General features: G+C 43.2%; 2 protein-coding genes across 2 annotated transcripts; both read right to left on the bottom strand.

The window, feature by feature from the left end:
- Positions 1-4,292: 4,292 nt before the first annotated feature.
- On the bottom strand, positions 4,293-7,189 carry LOC138053279 (uncharacterized). The gene is made up of 3 exons (XM_068899934.1): positions 5,783-7,189; positions 5,337-5,632; positions 4,293-5,058 (listed from the first exon to the last, which is right to left on the bottom strand). Exons 1-3 carry the CDS (start codon positions 7,187-7,189, stop codon positions 4,293-4,295), a joined length of 2,469 nt encoding a protein of 822 aa, XP_068756035.1.
- Positions 7,190-7,325: 136 nt separating this feature from the next.
- LOC138053278 (uncharacterized) lies at positions 7,326-9,290 on the bottom strand. The gene has a single exon (XM_068899933.1). The coding sequence runs from the start codon at positions 9,288-9,290 to the stop codon at positions 7,326-7,328; it is 1,965 nt and encodes a 654-aa protein (XP_068756034.1).
- Positions 9,291-13,423: the final 4,133 nt, after the last annotated feature.

The raw sequence follows: 13,423 nt of genomic DNA, 5'->3' as shown, positions 1-13,423 counted from the left end.
CAAATTGGTAACGTTCTCGTTGCCGTCGCCGGTCGTAGCTTAAGCTCCCTACTATCAGGAGACGATTAACGCTTGTTCAAGATGAATAAAAAAAATGACTGAAATAAAATATTTGTATTAGCTTTGTTATTGTGAGAAGTCGTATAATATGGAAGAGCCGATTAACTAAAAGCATTTCTACAAAACGAAGACCATTGTTGGTTGAGCGTGAAATAAAGCTTTTTAGCGGGGGTATTTGTTTTGTAGTTTGAGGGGGGGGGGGGGGATGCATTTCTACAAAACGAAGACCCTATGAGTATCGATTTCATTGTTTTAGCCTGAAATAAAGCTTTTCAGCGAGGGTCTTCGTTTTGCAGTTTGGAGGGGGTATTTCTACAAAACGAAGACCCTATCGATTTTACTGTTTTAGGGCCGAACAATGCGTTTCAGCACATTTTAGGTCTTCGTTATTGGGTCTTGGGTCTTCGATCTTCGGTCTTCGATCTTCGGTCTTCGGTCTTCGGTCTTTGGTCTTCGGTCTTCGTCTTGTAGACACCCTTTGTGGTTCAGCCAGGTAGGAGTCTTGGCATTGAAATGTGTCTGACCGCTCCTGGAATATACAACACAACCAATATTTTGAGTTGTAGTTTTAAGAAATGTTGAATATCCTTTCTGGTTCAGCTCGGTCGCAGTCCTGGCATTGAAATGTGCCTGAGTGCTCCGGGGATATACAACATAAACAACATTTTGAGTTGTAGATTTAAGCAATGTTAAAGATCCTCCTGGTTCAGCTCAGTCGGAGTCCTGGCATTGAACGCTGCCTCTCTCCACCCAGGTGTATAAATGGGTACTGGCGAATTTATTGCTGGGGGAAACCCTGCTATGGACTGGCATCCCATCCAGGGGTAAGTAGAAATACTCCTAGTCGCCTCATGCTACAGAAACCGGGATAAGCTCCGGCCTAATGAACCACTTGGCTCGTAAGCAGACTTTACTTGACCTTTTACATCTATGATGCGGAACTTGCGAAGGGCACTTGAAAAATATTATTTCCATCAAAACAGTGATCACTGAAAGCCAGAGTTCTTTCGAAACAGTCAAGCACTGTACAGAAATATCACCATCTGTGCCTCGCAGTTAAGAAGGCATATTTTGTGAAAAAAAATAAAAGAAAACTGATATTATCGCATCACAACACAATTTGTTGTAGACGTCAAGGTGCGATTTTGTCTCAGTCAACGGAAACTAATCGCCAAACGTGTGAAAAACGCCATCTTGTGATGTGATAACATAGGTTTTTTCGTAAGTCTAGATCTGAACTAAAATTATAAAAAAACAAAAAAATGCGTAAGCTTCTAAGCCGACAAAACATGGAAGGCAAGGGATTTTCCGTGTCCCGTTAGTAGTACAGCGACCAAATCTTTATTTAGATTAAAACAAAACCTTTCTTAGCACGCTAGTTGTTTTACCTTCAAATTAATGTTTTCATACCCATCCGAAACTAACGCAGTTTGGACGCAGCTGGAAGTTCAAGCGCCATTTTCAACAGTGAGATTTCAAAAAACCCTTCTGGGTGTAATAACTACCCCCGGTGCGGTGACCAGAATTACTTTATTGCGTACTTTTTATTTCGTTGTTTATCGCGACTTTTGTCAACAAACTAACAAACACGAGCAAGATGGGGTGCCGACATGAAAATTGTCTATAAAATTCGCAGGCAATGTCATTTACTTGACCGTCGGCATTCTACCCTCGACCCTCGACCCTCGACCAAAACCCGGACTCGATAATCTTCAGAAATTCATTTACATTGGAATGCTACAAGTAACTGGGCACCCCAAGGAAATCCAGGCAAAATTCCTTGCTATCTCCACAGGGTGCCAGGGTCCTGTTTTGGTTGCTAAGAACCTCTGGCTCGTTATGATGTTAGACCTGAAAGGAATAATTCCTGTAAAGACTTTATTTAACTCAGCTGCAATATTTGCGGAGTAGAGAGGTGCATAGTTGTGTCATATTTTGAATGTGTATTTGTGGCAATATACTTACAGCCAACGTAGACGTACGAGTCCTGAGAAAACGTTTTCTGGGAGTTGACTAATGTTGTTGTTATGAAGTTCTCTAGAAATGAAAACATAAAACGCAATATATATGAACTAATCCAAAACTATGTAACGTAATACTAATTTATCTTAACACTACTTTAAAAAGTACACTCAGAAACAGCAGAAAATTGCAATAGCCCATTTCCGAGTTTTTGTTATAAAAATTCGTTTTTATTCATATGTAAAGTAGAACTAATTACCATCACAAAAACTTCGCAGTTAGACTCGCTCTGAAGACGAGGCAGACATGAACTCGGAAATGGCCTATTAAACAAGTGCAATGTGTGTAGCAGGTGTAGTTTTCTATCAAAATCTTTTTCTCTCTCGACTCCAACCTTGTTATACAATAATAAGAAATCTCATGTTACATAGGTTACGTCACTTTTAAGGAATCAAAAATCCTATGAAATCAGTCTCTATATTCTCTGATGCAAAAAAAAAAAAACCAAATCGAAAGAAAAATAATAGGAAAAGTCTCGATCCGGTTTTCTTACTTTTGTCTTCAAAAAGTCTTTCTATCCCCTAAGCCTATTTTCAAAGGTCTAACCGTTTTGGCGGAATAACAGTTCTGTGTGACCGAGTTACTGTAAAATTGCTCGAACTTTCACACGTAGGCAGATCATATCTCCTTTCTTTCTCCAGCTTAGCAGCGGGGTTTGGGGTTTCATCCAGGTGTCTCCAATTTCTCCATAGAAGGGATTGGTCAGTTTTGACCATGTACGATCTAGGTTCGGGGGATTTTTGCAATAAAACAGCAGGGGAACTCTGGTCTGTCACCCAAACTTTGTTGCCTGGTTTAAGCTTAGGAAGAACTGAAGCACTACGTCGCCGGTTGTATTTTTCGGCTTGCTTATGCTTGTACTCAAGTTCACTTTTCTACAACTGCTCCGTTTCTGGCCATTTTGGTGCTAGTTTCTCTGGAGCCAAAGGAAGAATAGAATGAAGTTTTCTTGTCATCAGTAGCTCTTCAGGGGTGAACTCATTGTGCAGCGGTGTAGATCTGTATAACAAAAGTGCCAAATAAGGATCTTCAGATCTTGTTATCAGATCTTTAGGCGTCTGTGTAAATGCCAAGATCCTAAGGTTGCGTCATACTCAGAAACTTAACAATTACAGGGGTGGCGATATGCGAGGCGATAGACAATTCGAACTCAGTTTGCAGAATGATTAAAATCACGTTTAATCACAGTTCAAGGTTCTCGAGACAAACTAGTGAAGACGGTGATGACAGGAGGTGAATTACGGTAACAGTTCCCAGAATAACTGATGAAGTAAACTTGATGGTTGTAAAGTTCGTAGATGCGGCACAAATGAGTAGAACAAGGTAGTATAATGTAGTGTAGTGTAGTGTAGTGTAGGTTCGAACTGAAAACGATAATTAAATACAATACAGCTAAGATAAAGCGTTAGCTACATAGGCATATAACAGACATAATAATCGGTACTTAACCGGCCGACAAAAAAGGGCGGTTTCAGAAAGACTAATAGACCTAACTAACAACTCGTAGCATAAAAAGAATGCTGAGAACATTTCGTCCAAAGTACCGGAATAGTAGAAATAACAGAACTAAAACTACTAGCATCGAACGTATCTTGATCACGATAACAATAATTTGGTAAAGATCAGACAATTGGTTTCGTAGCGTGACAACACTTGAACATTGAAAACTAGTCGCTGGCAGTAATAACAATGAAAGTAAAAGATAAGGAACTTACTTTGGTGACGACTCGCACAGACGACAGCAGAGAGTATAACTCAATAATAGTCAAATGGTAGCCTATAGCCGATTGATCCTCTGATCGTAGCGGTTGCGGAATAACTAACTAACGATTACGGTTGTTACGAGTCGCTTTTTATACGCGCGCATACGTGATTATGCCTAGGGCGTTACTTGAAACGTGTAAACTACATCTTAGAAGTGTTGCTTCATTTCCTACACGAATTTAGCTTTGAGTAAGCATGAAACTGCAAATTCCTAACCGATGCGTAATACATTTGAGCACGTTCTACTGAAACCAAAGCTATTGATTGTTACTAGAAAATGTCTTAAAATCAGGGAGCGTTTCAAAACTAACATTCCGGCCCCTTAAAGGCGATAGGAGCCTTTACTAAATAACCATAACAGGTTTGAAACGCTAACTCTATTGATTACTAAACTATAAATGTTCATACTAATCACTACGTGTCCATTATGATAATATTCTTAGTTGCTAACTCTTGCTTAAAATCTCCGCAGTCTCCAGTAGAACAATCTTGTCTATGGGTCGCACTAACTCAGAGGTCCTGGTCTTGACTTTAGCAGAGCGTACTAGCCCATCCTTCCGATTGGGGTAAACTTCGAGCACTCGTCCTAGCGGCCATACACTACGCGGTAGGTTTTCGTCTAGTAGAAGGACGATATCATTAACTGCTAGGTTTGACTGTAACTTGGTCCATCTTTGGCGTTGCTGTAGGGATGGAAGATATTCTCTGGTCCAGCGGCGCCAGAACACGTTGCTGAGGTATTGAACTTGGCTCCATCTGCGACAGCTGTAATTGTCATCCTTAGAGAACACCCCTGGAGGGATTGTTGCTCCAGCTCGGAGAAGCAGAAGATGGTTAGGTGTTAGCGCGTTGAGATCCTTCACATCGTCAGACACTTTGGTTATTGGTCTGCCATTCACTATCGACTCAACTTCGCACATCAGTGTACTTAGACCTTCGTCGTCTAAGACCTGTTGTTTCAGCAATGCTTTCATAACTTTCCTTACAGTTCTAATGCATCTCTCCCACACTCCGCCGTGGTGTGAAGCAGCCGGTGGATTGAATGTCCATTTAATTTCTTGCTGCAAGAGAAATTCATGGATCTGGTTCTGGTTCCATTCTTGGAGCGCCTTCCGTAGCTCTTTCTCGCCTTTAACGAAGTTTTGTCGGATCTTATTTCCTCTGGCCTTCCTCTTCTCGCGATGAAGCGTCGAAGGGCGTTGATGAACGATTCTGTATCCATAGAGTGAACAATCTCGATGTGGACAGCTCTTATTGTGAGGCACGTAAACAAAGCGCCGTACCTCTTAGCGGTTGTTCGTCCGCGGCGCACTGTAAAGGGGCCAAACAAATCTACGCCTACATACGTAAATGGTGGCTTTGAAGGCGTGACACGATCTTGCGGCAAATTGGCCATTTTCTGTTGCATTACGGGAGCTTGGCGGCGCCGACAGCTGAAACACGTATTGATAATGTTGCGGACATTAGATCGTGCTCCCAAGATCCAATACCTTTGCCTGATAAGTGATAGAGTGTACTCGATTCCAGAGTGGGCTGAAGCGCGATGGAAGTATTCAATAATCAGCTTAGTAACATGGTGTCTCTTTGGAAGAATAATGGGATGTTTGGCGTCATTTTCTATTGGTGTGTGTTCCAATCGTCCTCCTACACGGAGAAGTCCATTTTCCAAGACTGGGTCTAGTTTGTAAATGCTGCTGTTCTTCTTAAGGTTGTTCTGGTTTGCTGTTTCTCGAGTGTCGTTGCCGACGCCACTTAGACTAGCCAACTCATCCTTGAAGGTTTGCTTCTGGACGTATTTAATGATTTAATTTTCAGCTTCATTAATTTCGCTAATGCTTAATGGCGAAATGATACTATCATCGGATTGGAGCTGGATGGTTTTGTTTGTGTTGCTGTTCTGACTTCGGTTTCGCAAAATATTCTTGTAGCGCAACACCCATGCTATAATCTTCTTAAGCCGGGACCATGACGAAATATTTTCCATTGCATTGCCAATGTAATCGCAGGAGACGCTTGCTTTGTTTGCAAATGTTTCGACTCCCTTCTTCACTTCTGGGTCGTTATCAGGGATCTCGCCCAGGTTCTCCGGTCTTTGTGGCCATGACTGCTCCGCTTTCTTCAGGAACGGTGGTCCGTGCTTCCAGCGTTCATTCATTAACAGCTCATCTACTGTCATTCCTCTGGATGCTTCGTCAGCCGGGTTGAGCGTACTTTCAACGTATCTCCACTGCGCAGCTGTAGACTGGTCTAAAATGGCCGACACGCGGTTGGCAACAAAGATCTGAAATCTCTTATCTTTGTTCTCTATATAGCGAAGAACGCATGTGCTGTCAGTCCAAAACGTAGAGCTGTGAACAGCCATGTCAACCTCTTGTTTGATCATGCGGTCCAGCCTTGTTGCTAAGACTGCCGCTGACAACTCCATTCGTGGGATCGTCATTGCCTTGAGAGGGGCCAATCTGGACTTTGCCATAATTAGCGAACAGTGAACTTCACCATGTATATCGATTTGGCGAAGATATGAGACAGCTCCATAGCCTTGGCTAGATGCATCGGAGAAATGGTGGAGCTCGCATCGTTGTATGTCTGAGCAGTTTGGCCGTTTAAAGCATCGCGGAATCTCAAACTGTTCCAGTTTGGGGAGTTCCTTCAGCCAGGTTTGCCATTTTTGCTTGCAGGGTTCAGGAATCTGATCGTCCCATCCGAGGCCCTTGAGACACAAACTTTGTTGAATTGCTTTAGCAGGTAGCATGCATGGTGAAAGAAAGCCAAGAAGGTCGTACACCGAGCAAATGATGGACAGAATTCCTCTCCTTGTGATCGGTCTATCTTTTCCAGCGATTTTGTAGCTGAATGTATCCTTCTGTACATTCCATTGGACGCCCAGAGCTCTTTCAGTGAGTGCTAGATTGTTGCTTAAGTCGAGATTCTTAACCGATGGTGCTCTTTCAATTTCGGGAACGCAGCTGATTACGTCTCTTGAATTCGATATCCATTTAGTGAGACGAAATCCTCCCTTGGATAGCATTTCACGGAGTTCTCCCACCAGACGAATAGCTCCAGGATTTGTGGCGACTGATTTTAGACAATCATCGACGTAGAAGTTTCGTTTAACAGTCTCTACTGTGATTGCATCAAAGGCTGCCTTATTATCTTCTGCAGTTTTCTTCAAGGCGAAATTTGCGCAGCTCGGGGACGGGGCACCACCGAACAGATGAACTAACATTTGGTACTCTTCAGGATCTTTGTTCAGATCGCCGTCTGGCCACCACAAAAATCGCAGATAGTCGCAGTCTCGAGGGGGTACTTGAACCTGATAAAACATAGCTTCAATGTCAGACATGAAAGCGATTTGCTCCTGCCGGAACCGTGTTAATACACCGACAAGCGTATTTGTCAAATCCGGCCCCTGTAGCAGCTGGTCATTTAAAGAAGTACCCTGGAATTTGGCTGAACAGTCGAATACGACGCGGACCTTGTCAGGTTTCTGGGGATGAAACAGCGTGATGTGGCAAATACCATACGTTTGAGTTGTCCAGATTTTCCTTGCTAACCTTTCTTGCGTAGCCCTTGTTAATCAGATCATCCATGAAGTCTCTGTACTTCTTGTGTAAGGCTAAATCTCTATGAAGACGTTTCTTCAGTGGGTGTAGTCTCTGTCTTGCTTGTGATTTGTTGTTCATTAGAAGTGGTTGATCATTCTTCCAAGGTAAGGCAATTTCATAGTGGCCATTTGAAAGTTTTGCTGAGCCTTCCATGATGTGTAACGCTTTGCGGTCGTTTTGTGACATGCAAGCTTGAGGCTCGTAGCTGGAGTCGTTGAATTCTAAGTTGCAGAAATCTTCAAATTGTTTGCTTAGCTTGGCGCTTGTATCGAGGAAGTTTGCAGTAGGAGCCTTGCTTTCTTTTCTGCCTAGGGGACCATTTAATACCCATCCGAAAATTGTTCGTGTTGCAAAAGGACCGCCGTCTTTGCTTTCTCTAAACTCTTTCGGTTGAAGCACTTGAGGAGCATCACTTCCAATGAGAAGACCGACTTCCGATTCTATACTTTGCATTTTAATTCCCTTCAAGTGTGGCCAGCGGTTTACATCTTCTTGCGTTCCGATGGTGTCATTTGAGACCGGGAGACTGGGCGTAGAATACACCATTGGTAGCTCGATTTGGTTTTGCTCGATGAGATCCGATACTTCCAGATTCACAAGAGAACACTCGATTGACTGGCTAGACGTTTGCATGGTTGTGAGGGAGAGGGACGTTTTCTTCCCTTTGGTGCCGAGTTTTCTGAGAAGATCTTCTGTACAGAACGACGTGTTTGAGCCTGAATCCAGGAATGCATACGTTAGCACTTTCTTACTGCTACCCTTTACTTTAACCTTCACTGGAACTATCGATAATCCAATCACAGAACCGCTGGTCACTTGAGATGTGTTCACGTTTAAGTAGCTGTTACTCGCTAGTGCTGCATTTGGAGTTGTTGCTGGTTCGGTTTGACCTTCTTTCTCGTTTTGACTTGGTGGCGTTTCTTTCACGTGTAGATAAGTTGAATGCTTCTTTGTACACCCTTGAATACGACAAAAGCTCCGTTTTGGACAGTCTTGAACAAAATGACCAGGAACTAGACAATTAACGCATAGCTTATTCGCACGAACGAACTGGTAGCGGTTGCCTAAACTTAACTTCTTGAACTCATCACATTGTGACAGCCAGTGGTTTCTTTTACAAGCGGGGCACTTAAATTCCTTTCTTTCTTCTTTATTGTTTGGTCGCTGTGGGAAGGGTTGCTCTAGTCCCTGTGTGGTGAAAGATTTACCGTCTCGTCTGTTTCTCGTGCTTGCCCTGGAGTTAAAGGACGGTCTCTGTTCGCTTTGGACCTTACCAAAAATGGGGTGGTTGGCTGCTCTTGATCTTGCTTCCACAAACTCCGATATGTCTTTCAGGTTGGGATCCCTCTTTTCCTTCTGGGAGATTGTATCCACAAGATCACGCCATTTCAGCCTCAGTGGATAAGGCAACCGCTCTACGATTTTCCTCAGACTGTCAGGGTTTTCAAGACGGTTCAGGTAGCCAATTTCCTTGAGGGTATTTCTACAGCTGGTCAATAGTATAGAGAATTTCTGTAGCGAAGGACCATCTTCAACGCGGATTGGTGCACCATTAATTACGCGGTCCACGTACGCAGTGGCAATATTATATGGTTGCCCATATCGCTCTGCCAATAGCCTCTTAGCTTCATTATAGCCAATGTCATCAGGCATTGTTAGACAGCTTCGCACAAGATCTTGGACAGAACCACTAGTGTATTGCAGAAGATAATAAAGTCTTGTGCTAGCGCTTGAGGTTTTTCGTTCCACAAGGTTTTCGAAGGCGCGAACGAATTCGCAGTACCCGATGGGGTCGCCGGAGAACACAGGAACTTCAGGTTGCGGTAGAGTTAATGCCATAATAGCTTCTTGTTGCTGGTGAATTAAGAGCTGAATATCACCCTTTGGTGGAGTAACTGAGGTGGCCTGAGGTACAGAGTTTTGGCCAGGTGTTGGCTCTTCCACGCATTTCTTTCGCCATGCGGAGGCTTCTGGATTAAACCGCCTTGCCGGTTCCTCTGATTTTGCAACAGACGTCAAAGTAGGGTGGACTGTTCTGGGAGGTTCTCTGATCCAATGGCGTTAGCTATAGGTGCGACCTTATCTCCTTTCAGAACCATTTCGATTCCATTGGGAGCCGGCACTGGATCAGCAGAAAATTCCGCCTGCGGTTCTTCTTTTGGAAAATAGCTCGCAGCAATTTCTCTTTCTACCGCTTGCGCATAAACGAGTTCTTCGGCTTCTGCCTTCGCCAGTTCAGTTTCGAATTTTAACTTGGTTTTGCGCTGTCGCAGTTTTAACTCTTCTTCTTCAATTTGGTGCAATCGCTTCAGCGTAGCAGCTTCTGCTTCTAAAATGGCCTTTCTAGCTGCGGCCTTTGCTCTAGCACTAGCGGACGAAGAGCGTGACGTTTGCGACGAGCGTGAAGAGCGCGATGCTCGAGACACGAGAGAACGTGTGCCAACGTTTGACACACTGTCCTCTGGTTTAACTTGCACCTGGAAAGAGTTTATTAGCCTTGTCCTTTCGATCCCCGTGAGCCACACGTCTGCATTTTCTTGCATGTGTTCTACTTGGTCGAATACCGAGTCATAATACGATGTCGACTCCTCGATAGCCTCTCTTTCCGTCAGTTGGCTATGAAATGTCCTATGCGCAGCTTCAAATTTGACAAATGCTTCTTTCAGTTCGTTTGTTTTCCTGTTTACTTCATCGACATTGTTTTCATCAGTCATTAGATCGGTAATTTCGTTAATCTTCCTAGTCACGACTCCTTTCGCGAGGCCACGTGCCCTCTTTGTATCCATTGCGATAAGAAAGATCGATTAATCCCGTGTTAATTGATGATAACAACTTGGCATCCGGTAGTCACTCCTATAAGTAGTGTCGGATAGCGATTGCGTGAGGTCTTATGACGTAGACTGACCTGCGAGAATTCCTTCACAGTTTGAGATAGTTGCTTGCTCGCCGTTCAAATTCGAACTCATGTAAATGCCAAGATCCTAAGGTTGCGTCATACTCAGAAACTTAACAATTACAGGGGTGGCGATATGCGAGGCGATAGACAATTCGAACTCAGTTTGCAGAATGATTAAAATCACGTTTAATCACAGTTCAAGGTTCTCGAGACAAACTAGTGAAGACGGTGATGACAGGAGGTGAATTACGGTAACAGTTCCCAGAATAACTGATGAAGTAAACTTGATGGTTGTAAAGTTCGTAGATGCGGCACAAATGAGTAGAACAAGGTAGTATAATGTAGTGTAGTGTAGTGTAGTGTAGGTTCGAACTGAAAACGATAATTAAATACAATACAGCTAAGATAAAGCGTTAGCTACATAGGCATATAACAGACATAATAATCGGTACTTAACCGGCCGACAAAAAAGGGCGGTTTCAGAAAGACTAATAGACATAACTAACAACTCGTAGCATAAAAAGAATGCTGAGAACATTTCGTCCAAAGTACCGGAATAGTAGAAATAACAGAACTAAAACTACTAAGCATCGAACGTATCTTGATCACGATAACAATAATTTGGTAAAGATCAGACAATTGGTTTCGTAGCGTGACAACACTTGAACATTGAAAACTAGTCGCTGGCAGTAATAACAATGAAAGTAAAAGATAAGGAACTTACTTTGGTGACGACTCGCACAGACGACAGCAGAGAGTATAACTCAATAATAGTCAAATGGTAGCCTATAGCCGATTGATCCTCTGATCGTAGCGGTTGCGGAATAACTAACTAACGATTACGGTTGTTACGAGTCGCTTTTTATACGCGCGCATACGTGATTATGCCTAGGGCGTTACTTGAAACGTGTAAACTACATCTTAGAAGTGTTGCTTCATTTCCTACACGAATTTAGCTTTGAGTAAGCATGAAACTGCAAATTCCTAACCGATGCGTAATACAGTTGAGCACGTTCTACTGAAACCAAAGCTATTGATTGTTACTGGAAAATGTCTTAAAATCAGGGAGCGTTTCAAAACTAACAGTCTTGAACAGCTCTTTCTGCTTCTACGTTGCTTTGCGGGTAGTGAGGACTACTGGTTAGGTGAGTAAATCCCCATTCTTCAGCAAATTTGGAGAATTTAGCAGCTGAAAATTGTGGTTTATTATCAGATATTATGATCTCTGGGATCTGGACGCCTACCTTCTGCCATGGTTGCTCTGGAAGTGTCGTTGGCATCATTGGTTCAGCATGGTTTATTTTTTGTTTGCAGCACGTTGTGCACGTGGTAACCATGCCTTCGATTTTCTTGCTGAGACCTGGCCACCATACAGAGTCACGGGCTCTTTCACGACATTTGCGTATTCCTTGGTGTCCTGCGTGAAATTTGTCCAGGATGTCTAATCGAAGAGATGAAGGGATGGCAATAGGCCTTTTGCAACTAACGATCACATGGTACAAAATCCGCCATGCTGGAGGGCAAGCTCATTATTATTCCCCCACTGGGACATTAAAACAAAGGCAAGTCAAGCTTGACTGGTTCAGGTCTCTTTGTTTTAATGTCCCAGTGGGGGAATAATAATGAGCTTGCCCTCCAGCATGGGGGATTTTGTACCATGTGATCGTTAGTTGCAAAAGGCCTATTCTCTGATTTTTCAGAAGGTCTCTCTGGGCAGTAATAGTAGCCCTTTCTGACCAATATGGTTTCAACGAGGTCTTCAGTTTTGTTTTATCTGGCCAGCCTTCGATACAGAATTCAAATAGTTTTCTGCATACTTCATCATTCTGTTGGTGGAGTCTTAACTCACCGAGTTTTTTCTCTGTTGCTGGAAAGCTCTCCAAGATGTGTGAAACGTACAAGTTTAAGTCTTTGTTGAGACGTTTTTTTTTTTTTGAAAGTTGTTTATCTAGGGGTGCTCTTGACAGGGTATCTGCAGTCACCAACTCTTTCCCAGGGACATGTAGTAACTTGAACGAATACTTCATCAGTCTCATTTGAAATCTTTGAATTCTTGGGGGTAGTTCAACCAGCGTTTTTGAAGCAAAGAGAGGCACAAGTGGTTTATGATTGGTTTCAATTAGGATATCCTTGCCCAGGATGTAATCATTAAACTTCTCACATGCCCAGGTAGTTGCAACCGCCTCCTTTTCAACTTGGGCGTATCTTTGTTCTGTACTGGTCATGGATCTTGACGCGTAGGCAACAGGCTTGTTCTCTTTGTTGTCTTGCTCTTGTAGGAGTACAGCGCCAAGGCCAAATGATGATGCATCGTCTGATACGATGGTGGCTTTTTCAGGATCGTAATGAGCGAGGACAGGTGTTGAGATAAGCTCATCCTTGAGTTTATTGAAAGATTCTTGCTGTGCTTGTCCCCAATGAAACTGGTTCTTCTTACTAAGGAGATCTCTGAGTGGTTTTGTTTTCTCTGCCAGGTGGGGAATGAATCTTCCAAGTTGATTAACCATTCTGAGAAACCGTCTGACATCACTAGCATTTTTGGGAGTGGTCATGTGTTCAACAGACTATATTTTCTCAGGGTCTGACCTTATGCCATCTTCGCTGATCACGTGTCCAGCAAATTTGACTTCTCTATTGGAAATTCACACTTTTCCGGGTTAAGGGTTGCACCTCCTTCATCAAATCTCTTCAGAAATTACAGTTGACTGCTGAATACCCCGCCACTCCAAAACGGCTCTTGAAAAGTGATGGCTACGCGGCTACGCAGTTCTTAATACCACCCTTTCCCTTAGAATATGTTAATAAGGAAAAAAGTGCCTACGCGGCTATGCAGTAATTATTACCACCCCTCCCCCTAGAATATGTTAGTAAGGAAAGAAGTGGCTACATGGCTACGCAGTGCTTAATACCACCTCTCCCCTTAGAATATGTTAGTAGGGAAAGACGCAGCTACGTGGCTACCCAGTAATTATTACCACCCCTCCCCCTAGATTATGTTAGTAAGGAAAGAAGTGGCTACGCGGCTACGTAGTGCTTAATACCACCCCTCCCCGTAGAATCGGCCTAATCACTGACA

This window comes from Montipora capricornis, chromosome 6 (genome assembly GCF_036669925.1).
Source record: "Montipora capricornis isolate CH-2021 chromosome 6, ASM3666992v2, whole genome shotgun sequence".
Lineage (NCBI taxonomy): Eukaryota > Metazoa > Cnidaria > Anthozoa > Scleractinia > Acroporidae > Montipora > Montipora capricornis.
The sequence above is the reverse complement of the archived record's forward strand: the minus strand, read 5'-3'. Positions and strand labels throughout refer to the sequence as shown.

What these genes read in the sequence shown, in the direction of transcription:
- LOC138053279 (XM_068899934.1), bottom strand. Translation starts at nt 7,189, where the DNA reads ATGTCTGACATTGAAGCTATGTTTTATCAGGTTCAAGTACCCCCTCGA. An exon ending in TTAAGAAGATTATAGCATGG is followed by an intron (nt 5,633 to 5,782) that starts GTGTTGCGCTAC and finishes AAATACGTCCAG; the next exon opens with AAGCAAACCTTCAAGGATGA. An exon ending in CTATCACTTATCAGGCAAAG is followed by an intron (nt 5,059 to 5,336) that starts GTATTGGATCTT and finishes CTATGGATACAG; the next exon opens with AATCGTTCATCAACGCCCTT.
- LOC138053278 (XM_068899933.1), bottom strand. Translation starts at nt 9,290, where the DNA reads ATGGCATTAACTCTACCGCAACCTGAAGTTCCTGTGTTCTCCGGCGAC.